The 24,019-nt window shown below is 46.1% G+C and overlaps 2 protein-coding genes across 2 annotated transcripts in view; both read left to right on the forward strand.

Moving 5' to 3' along the window:
- The first annotated feature begins 1,636 nt into the window (after positions 1-1,636).
- MSRB1 (methionine sulfoxide reductase B1) lies at positions 1,637-9,427 on the forward strand. The gene is made up of 4 exons (XM_033166527.1): positions 1,637-1,821; positions 5,642-5,784; positions 6,527-6,641; positions 6,747-9,427. Exons 1-4 carry the CDS (start codon positions 1,767-1,769, stop codon positions 6,773-6,775), a joined length of 342 nt encoding a protein of 113 aa, XP_033022418.1. The 5' UTR covers positions 1,637-1,766; the 3' UTR covers positions 6,776-9,427.
- A 5,806-nt stretch (positions 9,428-15,233) lies between these two features.
- The window catches only part of LOC117056981, a 28,679-nt gene continuing 19,893 nt past the window's right edge, over positions 15,234-24,019 (forward strand). Inside the window, exons 1-5 of the mRNA XM_033167693.1 lie at positions 15,234-15,310; positions 16,423-16,571; positions 17,748-17,871; positions 18,623-18,716; positions 19,502-19,652. Of these exons, the coding sequence (XP_033023584.1) occupies positions 16,475-16,571; positions 17,748-17,871; positions 18,623-18,716; positions 19,502-19,652 (466 nt within the window). The 5' untranslated portion in view covers positions 15,234-15,310; positions 16,423-16,474. The remainder of the gene's footprint in view (positions 15,311-16,422; positions 16,572-17,747; positions 17,872-18,622; positions 18,717-19,501; positions 19,653-24,019) is intronic.

Here is a 24,019-nt window from a genome sequence, read left to right on the forward strand (position 1 = left end):
ACTGGATCAAAGAGTCTAAAAATAGAATCCTTCTCCCCCCCCTTCTCAAAAGCCCCCCCTCCACTGAATGCTGGAGCCCCATGCCCCCACCCCATCCTCCCACAGCCAATGACTGCACACAGAGGTACCGTATAGCAGAGCTGGCCAATCACAATGTGGGGGTGTGGCTTCTTTCCCTTTCCCCTCCCCTTGCAATGAGGTGGGGGTCAGTTCAGGACATGCCATGAGCATTCTCCTCTTGGCAATTCTGTCCTTGGGAAAACAAAAACTCCCCAATAAACTGTGGAAATAGGGACCCCTTGCAAAGTTTTCATTTGCTGCTGCTGCTGCTGTTCTAGTGCGCAAAAACTAAAGCAGTTTTATTTGCCTTTTCCCCTCTACATAAGAAGAACCTGCTGGATCGGGCCAGTGGCATCCTGTTCTCACAGTGGCCAACCAGATGCCCCCAAAGGGAAACCTGCAAGTGGGACCTAAGCACAAGAACAACCCTCCCCTCCTGTGGTTTCCAACAACTGGTATTCAGAACCATTGCTGCCTCTAACACTGAAGGCAGAGCATAGTCATCATAGGTAGTCACCATCAATAACCTCCTATTTTAAAGGCATTCAAGTTGGAGACTTTTATTCTCTCCTGCGGGAGCAAGTTTCATAGTTTCCTACACTATGTAGCCAAACACAAACCTTGTGTTAAGCAGGAGATAACTGGGGAGAGTCCTGGGGGCCAGATGGAGAGTCCCTGAGGGCCTTAAGCTTCTCACATTGCTTTAGGGGGAGGGTAAGGGACACGGGTGGCGCCGTGGGTTAAACCACAGAGCCTAGGGCTTGCTGATCAGGAGGTCGGCGGTTCAAATCCCCACAACGGGGTGAGCTCCCGTTGCTTGGTCCCTGCTCCTGCCAACCTAGCAGTTCGAAAACACATCAAAGTGCAAGTACATAAATAGGTATCGTTCCGGTGGGAAGGTAAACGGCGTTTCCCGTTTCCGTGTGCTGCTCTGGTTCGCCAGAAGCAGCTTAGTCATGCTGGCCACATGACCTGAAAGCTGTACGCCGGCTCCCTTGGCCAGTAAAGTGAGATGAGTGCCGCAACCCCAGAGTCGTCCGCTACTGGACCTAATGGTCAGGGGTCCCTTTACTTTTAAGGGACATTCAGTGCTCCACCTCTAAAATGTCTGTGTCTGCCCCTTACAAAGAGAGAGAGAGAGAGAGAGAGAGAGAGAGAGAAGTCTCTCCATGCCCATCTCCACTCTCCCATCAGTGTGAGCCAGCAGGGATTTGAAAGTGGTGGCCCCACTACAGATCACATCCTTCCTTCAAAATGCGGCATTGCCAGCCCTGTTTCATTGTGTGTGTGAGGGGCTCCAACTCCTTCTGGTGACTGGGGCCCTGGACGCCACCTCCCACAAAAGGACACAACTGCCCTCTGCATCTGGTCGGCCACTAGGAGGAACGGAAACCGGAACTAAAGAGGCCCGTTTTGACTTGCTCCAACGAGGCAGTTAAGCCTGATCTAGGCCTGATCCTACGCCAGCTCTTCCGGGACTTCTCTGAGCGCCCCTTCTCCTCCACCCCCCCGCCCCGTGCCTCTCCGCGCGTGGGCTTCCGCGGGCGGCGGAGCGTTGCCCGACAGCGCCCCCTGGCGCCGCTCCCGCTGGAACTGCAGGCGTCGGAGCACACAGAGCCAGGAGGGGGAGGGACGGAGGGCGGCCGCTTATATAACCGGGAAGCGGCCGGAGCGGCGTCAGGGGCTGGGAGAGAGCGATAGCTGCCATGTCCTTCTGCGTCTTTAGAGGAGGCGAGATCTATCAGGACCACTTCGAACCCGGTAAGGGGAAATCATCTCACGGGGAAAGATCGGGTCCACCCGGCGCGGGGCTGGATCTAGCCCGCAGAATCTCCACCCCACTAACTACCCGCGGCAGGCGCCGGCAAGCGGGGAACTGATTTCCCCTCCACGCCCCCGGGATCGGTGGATGGATGGACCGGGAGGAGGATCCACGATATGGGCCACCCGGCGCGGGGATTGCAATCTCTGGGGTGGCGGCGCAGTCAATAAAACTCTGGTCATGGTGGTCTTCTTACATCAGCCTTCGCCAACCTTGTGCCTTCCAGATACAGTTGGACTACAATTCCCATCAGCCCCCGGAGGGCACCAGGTTGGAGACGCCTGTCTCAAAGGGACACCCCATTCTTCAGTTGTTTTTTTGTTTGGTCACATATTCATAGAACATCTGGGTGGGACAACTAACCTGGAGAAAGCTGGTTGCCCCCATGATTATGCACCCACCTCTCATAGAGGGTAGATTGGTGGGGCACAGACTCAGCTGGCCGCCACAACTGTACAAAGAAAAATGCTTGTATGAGCACAAACTGAGAAGAATCTTAAGTGCCCTCCCTGTTATTTATGGAGATTTATATTCTCAGAATATATTCCCTTGGCCAGTAATGCAAGATGAGCGCTGCAACCCAAGAGTCAGACACGACTGGACCTAATGATCAGGGGTCCCTTTTATCTTTTATATTCCCAGAAATGTAGATAAATGGCACAGCATCAGAGTGAGAAAAGGGACTGTTGTTAAAATTTATATACCACTCTTCATCCAAAGATATCAGGATGGTTTAAAAGATAAACAGTATTTGGTACCTGTTGGGGTTATAATGGTGCTAATCAATTAATTCTATCGTCTTAAAATTATTTATAAGATTTCTTACTAACCTTTCACAATAAGGTCCCAGGGTGGGTTAAAATAATAGAATATACAGTTATAAAAAAGATGATAATATTATGAGGATAAAATGAAATGAGTGACAGTGTGGTTAGAGTGTCTGGCTACGACCTGGGAGACCAGGGTTCGAATCCCCACTCTGTCATGAAGCTCACTCACTATGTGTGATCTTGGCCAGTCACGGCTTCTCAGCCTAACCTACCTCACAGGATTATTGTGAGGATTAAATGAGGACGGGGAGAACCATGTACACCCACTTTGGAGCTCCCTGGAGAAAAAGGTGGGGTATAAATGCAAATAAATAAATAAATAAATGAAAATAAAACCATTCCAAGTGGAACGGTAGTGTGTAAATTGTGCAAAAGGGGTGAGTTCCTCAAAACAGAAGTCCTTAGCTGTCAAAGGCTGAGGCAAAAAGAGGTGTATGTTCTGCGTATGGTGAAAGTCATACAATGAGGGTTCTTAGATATACAGGTACCTCTGTAGGGTGGTAAAGGTAAAGGGACCCCTGACCATTAGGTCCAGTCGCGGACGACTCTGGGGTTGCGGCGCTCATCTCGCTTTATTGGCTGAGGGAGCCGGCGTACAGCTTCCGGGTCATGTGGCCAGCATGACTAAGCTGTTTCTGGCGAATCAGACCAGCGCACGGAAACGCTGTTTACCTTCCCGCCGGAACGGTACCTATTTATCTACTTGCACTTTGATATGTTTTTGAACTGCTAGGTTGGCAGGAGCAGGGACCGAGCAACGGGAGCTCACCCCGTTGTGGGGATTCAAACCGCCAACCTTCTGATCAGCAAGCCCTAGGCTCTGTGGTTTAACCCACAGTGCCCCCCACGTTGTAGGGAGAGAATCCTGCAAATTGGTGGCTGCTACCACAGAGAAAATTTTCTCTGGGACCACCATTGCACCAAACACTTTTACCCCACCATTTTTCAAGGTCACATTTGGCTTCCCCATCCCCTTTAAGAATAAAACTGCCACAGTGATGAAACTTATTGCTGTGGTTTCAAAAGCATCCTGTGGATGGGATTAATTTCTCCTCCATTACCCAATGCAATTGTGTTAGGTGGATCACACAAGCCAGCCGACAGAGGTTTACTGGCCCATGAAAATAATAATTAGCTGTCTCACAATTTAGGGACCCTTCCAGACTGGTGTTTTATGGTCGGTGTTTTGTGTGACGTGTAATGGACATGATAATCTTGCATTAGTGGTAGATTTATTCTGCTTGATTGGCTGTTCTGCAAGGCTTCCCTTTTGCGATTGCATTATTGTCATCTATTGGCACTACAGTGCAGCAAAAATGGGAAACTTATGGAAAATGTTCAGAAAAGGGCAACCAAAATGATCAAGGGGACAGAGCGACTCTCTAATGAGGAAAAGTTGCAGCATTTTGAACTTTTTAGTTTAGAGAAAAATTGAGTAAGAGCTGCATGATAGGGAGTTTATAAAATTATGCAAGGCACAGAGAAAGCGAAAGTCTAGAACTTGTGGATATCTAATGAAAGTGGATGTTGGAAGATTCAGGGTGGAGAAAAGGAAGCCTTTATTTACAAAGCATATATTTAAACTACGGAACTTGCTTTCAAAGAGGATTGGACAAATTCATGGAGGAGAGGGCTATCAGTGGCTACTAACCATGGGGGCTATGCTCTGCCTCCACAATCAGAGACGGTATACTTTGAAATCTCAGTTGCTGGAAACCGGAGGAGGGGAGAGGGCTCTTGTGCTCAGATTCTGTTTGAGGGTTTCCCCACGGGCATGTGGTTGGCCACTGTGAGAACAGGATGCTGGACTCGATGGGCCACTAGTCTCATCCATCAAACTCTTCTTGTGTTTCTAAGCAATTCTCACTTGCTCCAGGCCTGTAGGTGAGCGGCTATTTGCAATCCTATAGAATCACATCTTGCCACCCTTCCAGTGCCTGCTGAGTTGTGAAAGAATTTTGTTCAGTGTTAGCAATTGTAAAGATGGAATTGGCACAGAAGTGGATAATGTCTATTCATTAACACAGTAAAAAAATGATTTGTTTAGCTGTAAGCCATGACAAAATATTAAAAGGCATTCAGAGTTGAGGCACAAATTGGGCTCAATTTCTTGGCTCCAATTAGGAGACGTGCAGTGTAACATAATTTTCCTTGTCTAATAGCCAAAAGCACACAAACACACTGGTGTAATAAAATGCCTCTGGTGGTTATGCTCACACATATATTTTCCACGGGGATCTTTATGATACAGGACACTGGGTAAGATAGTGAACAATGTCGTCTTATAGCTTTTTTACAAAACACTCAGAAAGGCTGTTTCAAAAGTAATTTCTTACACCAGCCATCCAGAAGAGGCAGAGGCCATAACGTTAAGTCTTAATTCTGGAAAAGCAATTCTCTGTGGAGCTCTGGTAATTACCTCTGATCCATTATGATGAAAACAGAGAATTGGGGTTGAGGTAACTCCTAGGGATGCAGGAAGCGGCCTTACACTGAGACAGACACAGTGGTCCTTCCAGCGCAGTACTGTTGACACTGACTAAAAGTGGCTCTCCTTTTAGGCAGGAGATATTCTCTAGTTCTACCTGCAGGTGCCATTGAGGATTGAACCTGGGACCACTCAGCTACTACCCTTCCCACAAGTTTGATTGCCTATGAAGGTAGCATTATGGGGAGAAAGCACCTCTGCCCCATAAGTGACCGATACTCCAATCCTATTTCAAACATGAGGGGAAGGGGTTTGGCATGGAGAGATGCTTGCATAGTTTGGACTGGACGCTGCATTGAGATGAGCGCAGCTTCTGTAAGCACTCTTGCTTCCAGTCAACTGGGTATGGCTTCGTCCAGCAGATAAACCACTACCAGTTTGAATGTGTATCTTCCAGGGACCTCATTCCCTTCTTCTTCCTGCTCCCATCTTTGTGCACAGGTATATACGCTTGCTCCAAATGTGGCTACGAGCTGTTCTCGAGCAGGTCCAAGTATGCTCACTCATCTCCATGGCCGGCTTTCACTGAAACTATCCATGATGATAGCATCTCCAAGTACTTAGAACGGCCGGGAGCCTTCAAGGTGAGTACTGAGGAACTGTTGCTGAGTTGAAATGGAGCCCAAGCTGAGCAAAGGGTCCAGCCCTTGAATCTGCTTTCAGTGCCCAAGACAGGAGTGTTCCTTAACGTCTTCCAGAGAAGTCAGCCAACATGGTTGTCAGTGAATTGCGTTCTAGTAGGTTTCTTTTGTCCTACCATCCTTTTTTATATCTAATCTATGGCACTGCCTCCTCCAAACCCCCCACCCCACCCCAAACCAAAAATATCAGCTGCAGCAACAGCCTGTCCAAAGTGAACTGGCAAAGCACTATTGAGGCATTGGGGGGCTACTGTGCATCTAATTAGAAGTTTCCTTGCGACAGCTATTTTGCAGTTTTAAAAACAAACACATTTTAAAAGCAAACAGGAACTGATTGGTTAAGAAGCTATTTATGAGGGAAACTACGTAGCATGCACTACCCAGAAAGGCGTTAAGGAAAGAAGACACCGAGAAAGCTTCTAATTAAAGTTGCAAGGGGGCTGTGCTGAGAGGGGCTTCTTAGTGAATGTTAGAGAAGGGTCTTCACTGTGGGGAGGGTGAGTGCTAGGTAAATAATGTGCTCTATTAAGTCACATGTGTGACCACCATTATAATTCTGCTTTCAACCGGTTGTGGAAAAGCAGTGCTAAGGCCCTAGTGTGCAAGCAGCTACGTACAGGGGGGTGCTGAGGGCTCTGGAGTTTTTGTCTCTCTATTCCCTTTGCTTCATATGCTTCCCTTCTAGGTCTCATGTGGCAAGTGCGGCAACGGTCTGGGCCACGAGTTCATCAACGACGGCCCAAAAAGGGGTCAATCTCGCTTCTGAATATTTAGCAGCTCTCTCAAGTTCATCCCTAAAGGTGAGCTTAATTAACTGTGCATCTATTTGCAACTATGCCCATTGACGAAAAGCCCTTTTGAAATGGCAGCTGTTGGATCCGGATTTCTCTTTCTGTGTTTTCTAGACAAGAAGGACAAGGACCTGAGGGAGTAAATAGGCTGGAACACCCAGCTAATCAAATCCTGCTTCTAGCTGTCCAATCCAACTCCACACCAACCATCTAGGAGCTGTTGAGCGCAACCCTTCTCTGTCGGCTGGGAATCTTTTTCCTTTGGACTGGCAGGATGGACACTGGCAAATTCGGAGAGAGAAATGAAGACTCTTTTCTTTTGGCTTTCATTTCCAATTGATACCCTCTGCATTTGCTACCTCCTGCTTTGAGGTCTTCCATTTCAACCTGTATCTTGGTTCGGGTCTAGTTTAGAATGTTCTTCCCATCACCCAGATGCTTTTCTCCTCCTCCTCCTCTTCTTTTTGCTCAGGTGTGACCACCTTGCACCTGTGTCCCCCTACCAAAGTCTGGGTTTTTCCTCCATTCAAAGCAGAGTGCTTGTCTGGCTCTGGAGTGAGTTGCCCCAGAAGATGGCATGATTTTGAGCTGGACTCATATCAATCCAGATTCACTCTGCCCAAACTAGCGTTGGATCCAAGGTGCATTTCAGATGCTCCAAACCCCAGGGTAGCTATGACCCTGCTAAAAAAAACCAACCATTTTGAGATGGGAGTAAAGAGTGGTGATAGAAGCCTCCACTTCCCCCAAGCAGCCTGCTGGCAAGTTCTGTTGCCACAGCTGCTGTTTTGACTTCACTGCAGGGGCTTCTAGAAGCCCAGGTTTGGCTTACTGGCCTCCAGTTCCTAACCCCTCCTACAGGCTGTTGTAAATGTTAAGTTGTAACAGCTCATAGCCAGGGCTCCGAAGGGCCTTACAAAGCCCTATTTGGCTTAGCTGCGACTTTACCTGCCTCACACCTGACGTGGTATATGGCGCCAAGTGTTGGGCAAGTAAGCATCTTTTGGCCAAACTGACTGGTGGAGGAAATGGGGAGGCCTGAGCTTACCCACCCTTAATGTAAACAGTTATCCAACAGCCCAGGATCTTTTGAAACAGCAACGACAGTTCAGTAGCTGTGTTCTCCGGTATGACAGCCTTCTTCAACCTTGGGTCCTCAGCTGCTGCAGCACTACAACTCCCATCATTGATCATTTGTTAAGGTGGTTGGAGATGATGGGAGTTGTAGTCCAACACTACCTCAGAATCCAAGGTTGGAGAATTTGGACCTAGGACATGGTCTCCTGGAGCAAACCTTTCAGCATCACAATTTTGCTTTGTTTATACCCCATGGAACTGCTAGGGTTGCTTCCGTGATTGGGTCACTGTGACCACATCCTCAGAAATGTCCTCACACTGTCATGTGCCCCAGGTTTCTTTTGTCCATTCTTGCCCTTCCCTTGGATCAAACTCTACCATTTCCTGGCCTCTTCAGAAGTAAGTCTTTGTTGCATCTGAAACCATAGTCTAGCTTTGGGTTGTGCCCTGCCCCACATTGCTTTGGGGCATTTTCTGGCGTGGTGTCATTGTATGAATTGCCCCATGTAAACCCGTCTTGGAGAGCAGGGGTGAGGACGGTTTTATCTGAGCTACCCAGAAAATGCCCCAGGTAATTCGTATTGGATTCCCAATATTTCCTCCCCTTGTGCTTTTAATGCTGCCATTAAACTCAACCACCCACCCGAGTTATTTTCATGGCCACAAAAGTTTCGCCTGCTAAATTTACCTCTTTGCAGTCACTGTTAAAGCAGGTGAGGGGAATGTGGTCCTCAAGATTTGCTGGGAATCATCCCCAGCCAGCATGGCCAGTGGTCAGGGAAAATGAGAGCAACATTGGGAGGGCCACAGTGTTCCCACCCCTGTGCTAAAGGCACAAGAGCTCTCTCAGGAAATGGAAGCTGGCAACCTAGTTATCATCTAATTTTTGCATATACTGTAATAGAAGTGATTCTCTCTCTAGCAGAGAAATAGATCAATTGAGCATCATTCTGACACAAGTTTGCATCTTTGCTGTTGCGCTAAGATTTTGTATGTTTGTTATTTAAGCTAAGGCCAGAGAAGGGCTAAGGAGTCATATTTCCGAGTGCTTCATTTTTGAAGAGATGGATGGATTTGTCCAAATTTTTGGTGGTGCCATCTAAATGCAAGAGGTAATCTGTAGTCCCTGAATTGCATTTCAGGTGAGACCTAGGAACCTCCAGTTTGGAAATACGAAGCTAATATGTTCCTTGCTCTTTTGAAGCCCTTGTTTGTTGTAAACATACAAACAATTTTATGCCTTGACACCTGAATTTCTCTGGGTCCCTCCAGAAGTCAGAATGAAGCCCCTTGCCTAACACTGCATATCACTCAGGCTTTAGAAACAAACATTAGAAACCGAGATTACCTCTCAGTGCTCAAAGGGCTAATGCATAAGATTCATCTGAATCAGCACATTTTCTTCTTCCTCTTTGCCTTGTATCACAACAAGAAGCTTCCTTCCTGCGCTGGGAAGGAGGCCTTTCAAAACTTGCACCTCTTTGATTGGCTATTCAGCTGGAAACAGAAACTATGAATGTCCATCCAAGGCAAGAATGGGGGACCTGTGGCCCTCCTGAAGCTGCTGGGCTCCAGCTCCCATCATCCCCAGGCAGCATGGCGAATGGTCAGCGATGGTAGAAGCTGAACTTCAGCAGTATCTGGAGGGCCACTCCTTCCTCACCCCTGACTTCAGACCACTTCTACAGACTTAGGTTAGAGGCGGACAAAAAGTATTTTTTAAAAAGAGCTCAAAGTGAGTAAGTGAGGGTGTAGACCAGCGCTTCCCAAAGTTGGGTCTCCATATGTTTTTGGACTACAATTCCCACCATCCCTGTCCACTGGTCCTACTAGCTGATGGGAGTTGTAGTCCAAAAGCAGCTGGAGAAATCCCAGGGTTTGCTTTAGGGAAACAGTGACAGTACAGTTTAAGTTTAGATGGTATATGGTGCCATTTGTATCAGTTGGTTTCTGCTTAATCTTCTGTTGTTAACATGAATAGGGAGTTGCGCTGCTGCTGGACATGCAGTTCAAGCAGGATGGCACTCATCCATATGTGCATTGGTTGCTTGGCCTGATGATGGTTCCTTGCTTGCCTACATCCAGAGCTGAAAACTTCAGAGCAGGTGGTCCATTGTGTCTTGATGAAGCATAAAAGGGGTCTCCTTTATGAGGCGATCTGTCGAGCAAATGCTTCATGTGCTTTGCATATCATGGTCAAACTGGGAGTGTGACAATTCACCGCCTGGATGTACCCTTAGAACCATTTTGCACACTCCACAGTGGAGAAGCTTTTCCTGGTTTCTGAAACGGCATAAGAGGTTTATGGAGGAAAGTGGCAAAGGTTGTTTTAGCTGAGGCAAAAGTGGGCTGAATGTACATACTGTGAACAATGACCTCCCAAACCTCACGTATTTCCACACAGCAGTTTGGAACGCACACAAGTTAAAATGCAGTTCATATCTCCCCCCCCCCCTTCAATAAAGATTTACTCTTTCTGTGGAAAATCCACTAAGTAAAAAAAACAAGCGGTACAACAGAAACAGTAAAATTGTTGGGGGGAAATTAAGGGATAGCATTTTGATGACAATGACTCTGTGTGGACACTGTATTCAACTTGCAAGTGTGATCAGCACAAATATCACAATTGCCTGCTGTTTATTGGAAGTGTTTCTCAACTCTCTGAAAAGAACCACCTGATGTCTGCCTTCAGCCTGGTCTTATGAGCCTCAGGTGCAGAATCACACCCTGTATGTTTTCAAGACGGTTATGCAAGCTGCACTGTAGAAGTGAAGCTTTCCACTTCAATGGTATCAAAATCAATGTCCAAGAAGACAAAGTTTCATGTGGAGCCCCGTGAATATTTGCAGGGAACGACCACCTCTCTCTCTCTCTGTGTGTGTGTGTGTATGCACACACACGCACACTCATACTCAAAAGTAGCAGTATTATTGGGTAATCTGCCCTCAAAGAGCACTTGATCAACGTTTCTGTGCCTGTTTTGCCTCCCCTGGGAGACACAAGAGGGTGTATTAGTGATTTTGCAAAAAATCAACTCTGAATGTAATGTTCCAGCTTAGCAACTTGGCTAGGCTGCTGTTCACCTGTATAAATATGGATTAGATGATGTTAATAAAAATATATTTCTTGGAGACAAGAATGTGTTTTGTTCAGTTTCGTGCTATGATAAGTGAAATTTGCTTAATTACTGGTAGTTGAAAGGCTGTGCCGGACTTGGAAAGGCTTGCCACACCTTGTATTGGAGCAAAAGAGAGTCTGGGTCATTTGAGGGGTAGGGGATCTGTTGGATTCTCTCTCTCTCTCTCTTGTCGTTGTAAACAAAATCTGCCCTTATTCCCTTTGTAGGTTCTCCATCGGTAGGAGAAAATAACAGAGGCCAACCAGAGAATATTGAGAAACAAAGCAGCTAGTATTAACGCTGTTGCAACAGGGTGCTCCCTTCACACACAGGAAAGCAGAGGAGGACCCAGAGCCAGGCATGCAAGCCCTTATATAGACATTAAAATTGCCTGCCCTGGAGTCCAAGACCACCCCCAGAAACATCATACATGCATCACTGAAGGGGTGTAGCCCAAGACCACCCCCCTAGATACATCACACCTACGTCACAGAAGAGTCTACAACAGAAATCTTAGTGCGTTGTTTATCTCCTGTCTGCCAGGTTATCTTGATAATGCCTTATCAGATTGCCTTTTCTGGGTAACCTGACCATTCCTTTGAGATGGTAAATAGTTCCTGAATCTCTTAGGCGTGTTGATAGTGTGCTCAGCTTAACAGATACTTGCCAGACTGTATTTACAGGGAGGTGTAAGTCCCTACAGTCCAAAGAGAATTGGAAAGCTTTTCCTATTGTCTTCCTCCTTGCAGAGATGTCAGCTGTTTGCTTGGTACACTTATGAACATTTATTATATATCTAAGACCTTAAAATTCCTATAACAATTTCATTCACTCCAGAAACAGAAGAAGAATCTAGAAAATTCAAGAAGTGGCAGAAAGCTGAGATTGCTTTGACTATGCAGAATATGCAATGAAACTTTCTGTGGGAACTGCTCTTTAGACATGTGCAGTTTCTACAGGAAGAAGACCGCTAACAGCGTTCCATGTACTGTAACTTGTTTTTTCTCTTGCTTGTGACCTGCTGCAGAAAGAGAGGCTTGAACTCTTGTTGCACTCTTTAAGTATGCCTTTCCACAGCTTGTGGAATTTGCTACCAATTATGCTTTTATAACCTGTCAAGTAAAACTCTGCACTTGATTGAATCTTTTATGGTGTTCATGAGTGTTTATTGTTTTCTGTGTGTAACTTCTGATAATGTTTTAGACTGCATTTCCTGGTCATTCTGAACCATTCTTTTGAAATGGTAAATACCTTAGTTCTTGAATCCAGGTCAAAGGCCTACCCAATTCACACATAATACATGCCCTTAAGACTGGATTTTAAGGATTTGCAAGTGTCTTTCTGCAGAGGAAATATTTGGGGTCATTAAGATGGCTTCAGGATTGCTCTCCTCTACTATTTCAGATATGTGGTTTATGCACTTATGTTTGTATGTTTACCTTCTGCACTTATGAACATTCATTCTATTTATGGTGACTTAGAATTCTTATAACAATTGGAAATGAAATTGTCAATGAGGCAACTGAGGAATTTGTTGGACCTTACATTCTTGGCAGAGTTTTAGTTCCAACAGATATCGGAGTACTGTAGCGAAGTTTCCCATGACTACCATAGTGCTCCTTTTTGAATGTTTGGTAATCCATATACGTACTTTTAATCTGCCTTCAATGTTCCAAATCATGGACCACTTCACAGGTACAAACTAAAACATGGGTAAAACTGTCTGTAATGTTTCTGTATCCAACAACAGACATCAACAATGAGTAGTTTTATAAAACAAGCTTTATTCATAGGAGTCTCTTCTAGAACTGAAACTCAAGGCCTAAAAAACTACCAGATCATGTGACTGTAAGACCAGCCCTCAAATATCCAAATCCTTAACATTAAGGGAGTGTCAAAAAATTACAGGCGCTATCATTACACTGTCTCTACAGTGTTTTAAGAAATTACGGATATATATATATATATACACACACACACACACACACACACACACACACACACAATGTTCATAAGTGTTCCAAGCAAACAAGGCCACATGTTTGAAGCAGCACAGGAAGACAGGGTTGACACCATTTTAACTCTCAAAACTGACCAAATGTTTACCAAATGGGTCTCTGCAAGGAAGGAGGGGGTGAGGGATTTAATTGTTCCAGGAATTACAGAAGATTACCATCTCAAAGGAATGGCCAGGCTACTGAGAAGAGGCATCAGATAACGCCTTTTGTGTGATGTAGGTGTGATGTATCTGGGGGCTGCAGCTCTTCTGTGATGTATGTGTGAGGTTTCTGGGGGTGGGGCGGACTCCAAGGGGGGATTTTTTGAAATGTCTTTAAGGACAGGCAGCCCTTGGTTTGGGGTTCTTCTTCCCTGCTCACCTGTGTGTGAGGAAGGGACCCTGTTGCAACGGAACAATAAAGATCAAGCTTACTAGCTGCTTTGCTTCTAATGATTCTCTGGTTGGCCCCTGTTTTTCACTCCTACTGATGGAGAACCTGCAAAGGACTTTACAAGGGCTCTTGTGTACCCCATAAGGGAATAAGGGCAGATTTTTTTCTTACAACAACAGGTACAAGTGCTTATGTGAATCAGTGCACACCAGTTGGTTTTTACAGCTCAGTTTTGTATACACATGACGTATCTAATCTGAAGGCTGCTTTTCTTCCGTCTGCAATTGGAGATGCTGCACTTAGAGGACAGTCACAGAATCGCTGAGTTGAAAGGGATCCCAAGGGTCATCTAGCCCAGCCCCCTAAAATGCAACAATCACAGTTCAAGAATCCCTGACAGACGGTCAGCCAGCCTCTGTTTAAAAACCTCCAAAGGAGAGTACAACGTCTTCCAAGAGAGTCTGTTCTACTGTAGAACAGCTCTTCCCATCAGAAAGGTTGGAACATCCTATACATGTCCTATACATGTGGACATACTATACATGTCCACTCAGAAGGATTTACCTGGGAGTAAGCCCCACTGTTTGGCCAAATTGCGGGAGGCAGTGGAGGATAGGGGTGCCTGGCGTGCTCTGGTCCATGGGGTCACAAAGAGTCTGACACGACTGAACGACTGAACAACAAAAGCCCCACTGAATACAAATAGGCTTACTTCTGAGTAGTGTTGTAAGAAAAAAATCTGCCCTTATTCCCTTATGGGGTACACAAGAGCCCTTGTAAAGTCCTTTGCAGGTTCTCCATTGGTACCGGTAGGAGTAAAAAAACAGAGGCCAACCAGAGAAGATTGAGAAGCAAAGCAGCTAGTAAGCTTGATCCTTATTGAAGCTGTTGCAACAACGGTGTTTCTCAGGGGAAAAGACTCAGAACAATGCAGCCATGCTCTTATAAAGACATTTCAAAATCCCTCCTGGAGTCTAGCCCACCCCCAGAAACATAATCCAATCACAGAAGAGGTGTAACCCAAGACCACCATTCCTCCAGATACATCAGAGCTACATCACAAAATGGGAAGGTCAGAGGAGGTAACTTGGGAATTTTCCACACCTGTGCCATCTCTCCTTGACCCCTCCCAGACACACATTTCTGCAAAACAAAACAGGTTTCCTGCCCTGGCCGGTAGGGCTAATGGCTGTCCTTTGTGAGGGAAATGGCCCATCATCTGGCACTCAGGATGCCAGAGAACCACTCAGGCAGAGACATCTCACCTCCTCTCTGCAGATGAAAACACTTGGCCAGCTAGGAGTCAAAATGGAGTGAGCCTGTCTTCCTGTGCTGTTTTCAGACATGTGGCCTTATTTGTTTGGTACATTAATAACAATTATTATATATATATGAAAGACCTTAAAATTCTTACAACAGTGTCAGGAAGAGTCGGACACGACTGAACGACTGAACAACAAAAGCCCCACTGAATACAAAGAGGCTTACTTCTGAGTAGACAAGTATAGCCTTGCACCTTCAGTTAAAAATGAACGCCACCACTAGCCAGAATTATTTATGGGCCCCAACAAACTTAACTAAAAAAAACTGTATCTGAAGAAGTGTGCATGCACACGAAAGCTCATACCAAGAACAAACTTAGTTGGTCTCTATAAGTGCTACTGGAAGGATTTTTTTAATTTTTAATTTTGTTTTTAAAAAAACAATCTCTCCCCCCCCCCGCCCCAGTTCTGTGTGCGTTTAGAAAGAAAGGCATGAAATCATCTTTTGGCTGCAGCCTTTTTTTTTTTTTTTTTTGCTTACGAGTGCTCTCCTCTGCCGCCCAACCAAAACCTGAACGCCTGCATCTATTTCCAAAGGCAGCTCCGCCTTCTGCCAATCTCCGGTCCTTTGCCACGCCGCATCCAGCGATTCCTAAAATACACCCGGAAACACCCTCTCCAGGTGGCGAGATGTGACGCTCTACCATTCATATCTCTGTGTGTCTTCCCAGGCTGAAATCCTGGAGACGGGGGTTGTCGCTGGGTGGGCCGGAAGTGAACGCCAATTGAAACTCTGGGCGCGGGAATCGAAGCGAGCGGAGGCCGCTGCAGGTGGGCGAAAGCGGAGGAAAGCGAGTCTTGTTGCTGTGTGTTTGTGGCTTGTTTTGTCTTGCAGTTCTAGCTCGGCGGTGGTTTCGGGATGTGCAGAAAGAATGGGGGTGGGGTGGGGGGACAATAGGAAGGAGCAAGCAAATGGGAGGGAGCTGAAGACTCACCCAGTTTGCGCAATGGCAGCGAAATGTGTGCGTGTGTTTGATGAGACTGAATTGTTTCGCGGGGGTTTGGAGTTTCAGGCACAAGGTGAGGGGAAAGAGGGTTGGGGGCATGACAAGATGGGGGCTTTAGTCGGGGGCGGTTGAGGCGCGAAAACAAACGGCTCGGGTGAAGGGTTGGGGGCAATTGCATCATGGCAAAGTGGGGGGGGGGTGCTCCAGAGTAAAGTTTGGGGTCACTTTAATTGTTGGTGAAGTCAGCAATGTACTAAAAATGTTCTAAATGTACTAAAAACTAAAGTAAAAATGGTTTATTTAAGAAAAGTAGAGAAAATAGTGAAGCAGTTGAAAAAGATTGAAAATGGTAACCATTTAAGGGTGGAGGGGAGTCTAAGGATTCATGGAATCCTAAATATAATAATAATTAATAATAATAATAAATAATTAAAGTTATTATTTATACCCTGCCCATCTGGCTGGGTTTCCCCAGCCCAGCCAATCTGGGTGGCTTCCAGCAAAATACTCAAATACAATAATTCATAAAATACAATAATAAATGATGATCATGATGATCTTCTTTAATTTTTGAATTTAAATGTGCAATGTAAAATTCAATTTAAAAAATTGTTGGTGAAGTCATGTCTTCCCTGAGTTTCCACCCCCTCCCCCATGCATGTTAGGAACATAGGAAGTGCACTGCCGTATACTGCGCCGGACCCTTTGTCCATCTAGAACAATATTGTCTACAGGGTTTTAGGCAGGAGTCCCATCCCCCCCAACTCTGCCTGGTGATGCAAAGGACTGAACATGGAATTTTCTGCATGCAAAGCAGATGTGCTACTGCTGAGTTAGAACACATGATGACTGAAACTGGTTTAAAATGGGCAGGTCGTTTTCGTAGAGGCATCAATGGCAAATGCCCTCTCCCCTCCCCCCTTTTCCTCTTTCTAGCCTTTGCCAGCCTTCACAAGTTGCACGCTTTGGGAGTTACCCTTCAACAGGCATGGAGTCCACTGAAAAAGAGGAGAGTGTCATCTTGATTGATGACGATGAAACTCAGAGTTCCATGGCGAGTTGTATTTTGTTGGATGAGGATGCAGGTAACTGGTTTTTATATATAGATATAATTATTTCAGTAGGGTCTCTGGAAACTTTATTGTTTTGTCCTTTTGAACTGTGGGTGGGCTCCTTGTTCTTTGTATTGCTGTACAGTACATTGCTTGGAATAAAAGGAAGCAGAATAAGAAAGTGAGTGTTCATTTTAAAAACAAACAAACAAACTGTCCTCTTAAAGCCCCATGTCTAGGTGCTTGTGGCAGGCCAGGAAGATTTGGACTATTTGGAAAGAATTTGTGATTTTTGTCTTATTGTTACTTTTCTTTTGGTGCACCGTCAATAACTTGAAAAGGGAAACAAAACACACCAGGAGCATTTGTGGTCTTATTTGCAAAGCTGTGTAAAACACTAAGAAGGTAGGGTCAGTGTAGAGTAGTGGATTGTACCTGTAACGGATTCTTATATCCCCCAAGCAAGTAGGTAACTACCGGTAACTAACTACAAGCCTATGTTGTTTTCTGAAATATTTTGGGCACCATCTAGTTCTTAGCTGTTGCAAAATTTAACTGTCAAATAATCAAATATTTATTACCAACTGCTAAAGAAAGTACAAAATATATAAAAAATACAAAATCAGATCCTCAGAAGAACACAGGTAATAAGAGCTAACAGTCATAGCAGCTCTAAGAGTGATTACATATTTGATATTGGTCACCTGATCTCTGTTAATGAATCGTTGCTATTTTACTATTGGGGCCACTGGTGAAAAGCTAAACAGAGCTGCAAAGGAAGATGTATTTTAAATATAAAGTGATTCTTATTGAAATATAGTCCTGACATTCTTTGTTGATGTACAAAAAATAAATACATTCAAGCAACCTGAAGAAACAATGGATAAGGCATAGAAACAACAATCTAGAAGACGGAAGTAATTTATACATTTTTAAGCTAAAGACCAAAACGAAGATGCCTTAAAAGAATGATGCTTCTACAGATTCTATATATTGCTACTACTACTACTACTACTACTATTAATATTATTATTTCCAGTGAATGAATCAGTCTTTTTGGATCAGCCTGTTTTATAACTGACCAAAATGTGGTTTATGAATTTGCCCTAACCCTCAACGCACTCTCGTTTTCCTTTTAAAGCCTGAGGTCTGGGCAGTGCCTTTCTAGAATTGCAGTGAAATGGTATTCAGTATTTTTTCCTTTTACAGAAGAGATTCCCTTGAAAGGAGAGAATACAGAAGAAGCTGTGGATGAGGAAGTGATAGTTACTTTCTGCAAGAGAGCAAAAGTGATGCCCCATGCGAGATATGACTGCCCGACCCACCCCTTTGAGTATGTATCATGCCACAGAGGAGAACAAAAGGGAATTCCACAAACGCACCTTCCACTGGGGGAAAAACACATTGTGCTTAAGCACAGTTGCATCGGTACAGTTGCACTGGTACAGATCTAGTGGCAATATTTGCAGCTGAGAAGAGGGGATAGGGAACTTTTGGTGCTTCAAAAGTTGCTGGACAAGAGATCCCGTTGCCCTAAGAAAGTATGACCAGTCGTCTGGGGGTGATGGGAGTTGTAGTCTAGCAACATCTGAAGGGTCAAAGGTCCCTGCACTTGGTCCAGAAGTCTGATGGTTCTTGACTCCCAAGCATTCATTATGTCCCTCCTTCAAATAGCTCCTGTAGCAAAGGGGCCCGATGTAGTCCTCCATAGATCTCTGGCCCGGGGGCCTTTCTTAGTCCAGCTCTGCTCCGTGCTCTTCTTGAGTGCTTTTGCCCGGTTCAAGATGTTGCTTAACTGGAAGTGTGGGTGAGTGAGTGTGTAGAATTTTTTTTTTTAAACTTTTGTGGGGCCAGAATCTATTGCAAAGAGTCACTTTTGGCTATGGCCACTGCCACCAATGGCATGCAGCCCCCAGGAGCTTGCCCATGAGGAAATGCAGGCTTTGGCCTGAAAAAAGATTCCCGAATCCCTCTCATAGGGACATTTTATAACGAGGGACGTAACAGAAGTTGAAAGTGCAGTGCATTGAAACCCATTTATGATCTGCTATCACAACTTGGAGCTGTTTCTTGTCTGCTTTTAGGCAAGTGGAATGTGAAACATCGTGCCCCCTTGGGAGAAACGCAGAGACATGCAGCGAGTGCTACTGCTACATTTGTGATAAGGTTGCTGCAGAGGTAAGAAGGGCTTTTGGGGTGCAGGACTCCTATTTCTGCAGAGACCTTTGTCTCCCTAGAGTGGTTGGGTTACACCATACCTGCAGACTCCTTCCTGGTGCCCACAGGATCCTGCCCCCTTGCTGCTGAAACTGGCTTGAAAGCAGCCTTCTATTCCAGCTGATAAAAGTTATTTTCATGCCTAATTGCAGTGCAGGTGGACAGTTTCAGTGTGTATGTGTTACACACTGATAGTGGTTAATTCCTCCCTCCAGCTGTGACTTGCCTCTCACACCCTGAAAACGCCCCTGTATCACAATTAGGTTTGGGGGTGGGGGAGGGAAGAGCCTTCTGTTGGCTCCATCTAAAGCAGGGCTAACATTTGGATGTTGCTGGACTACAGCTTTGGCCATCCCTGACCATTGGTCATTTGGACTGAGTTGATGGTTGTTGAAGTCCCACAACATTGGAAAGCCACATGGTCTCCACCCCTGATCTAAAGAGTTGCCAAGTATTAAAAGCTAGAGACGAACACGAGAGACGAGCAATTTCCTTCTGTTCTGGATGTCAATATCCAGGGGCATCTATACGGCTGCTTCTGGAAGTAGATGCTGGCTTTTGCTTTTCCCCCAGCAGGGTAGCACCTCCATTCTCTGCGGTTTCCTGTCTCTGCTTTTGTCGTTCCTTATTTGCTGAGGAAATGGTAGGGGCCCTCAGAGTGGGAACCATTTGCAGGCTGCAAGGAACTTACAGATATTGTGGATTTGATAAACTCTAACCTTCCTTTCTCCTTTTCCTCCCTCCAGTGTAAAGATTGGGTGACGCCTTCGTTTTGCCATTGCAATGCACACAACAAAAGCAAATTCTGGAAGGATCAGTGGAATTCTGCTCTCACTGGCAGCCTCTCTGAGTTCAACTTGGAGCTCTCAGAAATTGATGCAGATGTCCAGCATGGGGGTGAGTGGAGGCGCATCAGTGCCACCAGGAATTTGTTGTGTTAAGAATAGGGGCAGTTTGTTGATTACATTTCTACCCCATCCTCGCAAGGACCACAAGAAAGTGTAGGTAAGATTCCCAGGTGTTCTCCACCTGGGCAGTGACCAGATCCAAAGGCCCAACATCACAACATTTGCAGGAGAGGGTGGAGATGCCCTCCACAGTTAAAAAGCGAGTTGTAAAGATGTTTTATGTTTACTCAGTTACTTAATGCCGGTGTGGAGAGCCTTTGGCCCTGTGAATGTTGCTGAACAACAACTCCCAACATCTCTTGCCATTGGCCTTGGTTGCCAATGTTGTTTGGAGCTGTAGTTCCCCCAAGCTTGACTTACGAAAGAGAAATGTCTCAGTTCAGAAAATCTGAAGGTGAATAAACAAACAATGATTTCCTTGTGGGGCCATATACCATTATATAGAGCAGGGATTGCCAGATTTTGAATAGCTGAGGAACTTCTCTGCACTGTGGGATGGAGGCATCCAGATAATGGCTTATGTCCACCTGCTACCTGGGACAGGCAGGGTCATACTAGATTTGTAGATTGTTGCTGGTTGAAGATGCTCCTCGGTTCCTTCCCTGTGTACCTCTCTCAGCTCTCTGAATAGCATCGCCATCTATCGTGGATCCTTTTCTGGTTGCTGTGCTCTATTTCCAAGTGTCTTCTTCCACTTCACAGCTTCTGTCGATCAAGGGCCCTTACGGAACAACGCAATGCAGGAACTTGCTGAGCTTTTTTATGTTTATTACCGCCCGAATTGCGGAACACCGTCCTCTGGGTATGAGGCCAGCACTGCCACCAGCCATGACCACCAGGGGGCAAGCACACCCCGCATTAGGGGCAGGGAGTCTGAATATAATGCATTTCCAAGCACTTCTGCATCTTGGTCCTCCCAAGCCTCTAATGCATCTGCCACTCACCGAGTTCCCACTTCCACGGCAGCCTCTATCTCAGTTCTGGCTCCAGGCATCGCTCAGGATCTCTACCAAAGCATTAAACAGCCAGTGATGGGAGTGATCGAGCAGGTGAGGGCTGCAGTGGGTCGCATGCACCACATGTCAGCAAATGGCGCGAGGTCAAGCAGATGGCACTCTTCTTCTGAGCCGTCTTCAGAATCCTCACCCAGAAACCACAAAAGGGCTAAGAGGAAGGCAACTGACGAGGCATTCGGGAAGGTTGCTGAGCAAAGGGACACCAGACATTGCCATAAAATTCTGGGAAAAGACAAGAGGAATAGTTGTAAGCCTGCAGGCAATTTGGAGAAGGGATCAGAGGGAGGACATTCGGACCAAAGTCCTTCAGCACTCTAAGCTTTTCAATCCCAGTGACTATGAACCTCTTTTGGACAGAGTACTTTCCACCTTAGATCTTCAGGATCCATTTCCAGTGCCTCCGCAGCAGCCCAAGGGAAGCTCACCATCAGAGAAATTCCTTTACTTCCTGAATTTAAGGAAATGGGTAGCGCCTTCACAGCGGAAGAGAAACACAAGTGTGGCAGAGCATTTATATCCTTTCCCACCAGCGTTCATGGAGATGTTGAAGGTGCCCCTGGTAAATACTCCAGCAGGGGTGCTTCTCCCAGGTGCCATTGTTCATCGGGACGGAAAGATGACCCTTCAAGACCGATTTCACGGCTTGTCTGACAAAGCTTTGTGTAAGGCCCACAATTCAAAGGCATTGGCCCTTCAAGCTGCCATGGCTGCCTCCATTATGGCTCGGACTTCCTTGGTTTGGCTGATGAAGAATTGGAAAGTGCTACCCTTAAAAGTTCTCTCGGTTGACAATACAAAGCAGCTGCCTTCATTGCAGATGCAACTTGAGATGCCATTCAGTGTTTGTCCAGGGCCATCGCAGATGCAGTTGTGGCACGCAGGTATCTCTGGGTGGTGCATTCTTCAGTGGACTTGGCTTTTTGGGACACCTTTCAGTGGCATCCACCTCTTTGAAGAAGAGTTGCCGAAAGATGTATTGAGGAAAACCAAAGACAAGAAAACAGCCGTGCCTTCAGTTCAAAAGAAGCAGAAGTCGAGGCAACCTTGCAGGGGTGCCTCTCCCTCCTCCTCCTCTCATTCTAACACACTTCTGTCCTGTACTGAAGAGTTCAAATCGGGCAAGCCCATCTGGTCTGGGTCTAGGTTTCAAACAAAAGCGCAAGGCTCAGCATCCTCCTGGGGGAATTTGTCCCACACCTCTAGGAGAAATGGAGAGTAGTTTTGATTCCACCTCTCCTGCACTGGGAGGTCAGCCTCAGCTGTTTTCTCCCATGTGGGAAAGGTGAGCAAAGAATCTCTCTGTATTGAGGACAATAAACACCATATAATTTTCCTCAATACCCAGAGATACATTCCCGCCATCTCCCGCGTCAAAAGTCTCCCTTAAAACGGTGACCTGCCATCTCCTTGACATCCATGCAACTGAGTTCATTCCCCAGGGGGAGAGAAGCTAGGGGGTTCTGTCATCTTTGCAGTGTTGAAGAAGTGGTGTGTGGCAAACCATAGTGGACCTGAAGTATATCAGGTTTAGAATACAGTAGAGACCCAGTTTTGGCAGGGGAAACCCTTTGTCTTGGAGACTTCCCAGGTTCCGTCGACTTAACTGAAACCTCTTCATAATCTGATAACAGAACCATGCAAGAAGTTTGTCCACTTCTGTTATCAGAATAAGCATTAGCAGTATCCCCTGTTTCCCTCCCCTCCCCCTGGAGAATTCTCAAAACTCAAGGTCTCAGTGGTGGTCTCCTTGTGCCTTCAAAGGATACATGAGTACCCCTACCTTGGCTGGTCGTCTTGTCAGCAGGCATCTCTGGGCTAAGCAGGCCATCATCAACACCTTCCAGTCCCAGGGATTTTTAAATTGAGCCCTCTCCAGCCTTCCCAGTCCATCAAGTACTTAAGAACTCAGACTGATGCTGCCATTAGTCAGCTGAGAAGAAACAGATGCTGAGGCAGGATTTCACTAGTATCTGTTCCAAAAAGTCAAGACAATGTCATTATTATTATTATTTCCCCCCATAAACCTGGCCTGTTAGGCTTCATTATATCCTGCACCATGGTTGTTGCATGAACCAGATTTTACATGCATCCCTTTCAGTGGCCCCTGTTACTATTTCTGTTCACAGCAGTGGCAGGAAATTTTTCCTGTGGTGGCTCAGGCTGCAAAACCTCAATGGGGAGGTGTTGGTGATGATGACAGTCGATGCCATGTTGGATGGGAAAGCACAGTGTCGGGGACAAGTATTCCCAGGATCCTGTTCTCTGGCAGAGGCCCTTCACAGCGTAAACTGGCTGGAACGCAGAGCTGTAGGCTTGTAGCTGCAGTCCTTCTCCAGCCTGGTCCATCAAGCCTACAGGCTTGTAAAGACTAATAACATGGTGGTGAACGATGACGGAGGCGGTGTGAGATCAAGAGCCCTCCAACCTCAAGTGGAAGTTGCCCTGGTGTGTGCAGGGCACCATCTGCAAAGGCTCTTGGTGGGACACATCAAGGGGTCTTTGAAATCAGACAGCAGATTTTCTGAGACCAGAAGAGTGGAGCCTGTCGGTCTCTGCGTTCAAGACTGACATGAAGGTTTGAACTACTTTGTAACCTTAGTGTTTTCACTCTCTCATGTCACGCTTATTGCATGGCATAGAAGACATCAGTGTTGTCAACAGTCTTGGCTTCTGGGCTGCTATAAATTACATATTTATGCCAATGCCAATCCTAATCAGGTTTCTACCAAAAGAAGAAATCCAGGTGGCACAAGCAACAGTGAGATTGGTAGTCCTTTTTTGGCCATGGAGGCTGTGGTTTTTGTTTTTGTTTGTTTTGTTTGTTTTTTTAAGCTTGAGGTCCTTGGTTCCTGCTTCCATTCAGGATTCCTCTGTTGCAAGCGACCTCATTTTATCTGAAACCAGAGTGGCTCTGGTTAGCTAGCTGGCACCTGAGCAGGCGACCCTTGCAAAATTAGACTACTATAAGTTGGTCATCCAGAACACACTCTTCACCCTTTTACAATTAGAATCCATGAGTCTTTGCAGGGAGCATTTCCTGCACTGGTCCAAGCGCAGCGGCAGAGGAGACAGGTCAGCAGGCATTAGAAGTGTGACTCTGAGAGGGTCTGGACCTTGCACTCAGGCCAGCAATGTGCGTAGGCATGAGGTGCCCCCTTTCCTTGATACTGTTGCAGCCAGGTTGTCATCAGATCAACACTCATCTGCATATCAAGAGGATACTCGAGGGGGCATCACTGAACACCCTGACCCCTGTCTACACGCTCCCACTTTGGAGCTTGCCTGTAGTTCTCGGGGCGCTTATGAATGAGTCATTTCAGCCACTACGTTTGTCTCAACA

This window comes from Lacerta agilis, chromosome 13 (assembly GCF_009819535.1).
Source record: "Lacerta agilis isolate rLacAgi1 chromosome 13, rLacAgi1.pri, whole genome shotgun sequence".
Taxonomy (NCBI): Eukaryota; Metazoa; Chordata; class Lepidosauria; order Squamata; family Lacertidae; genus Lacerta; species Lacerta agilis.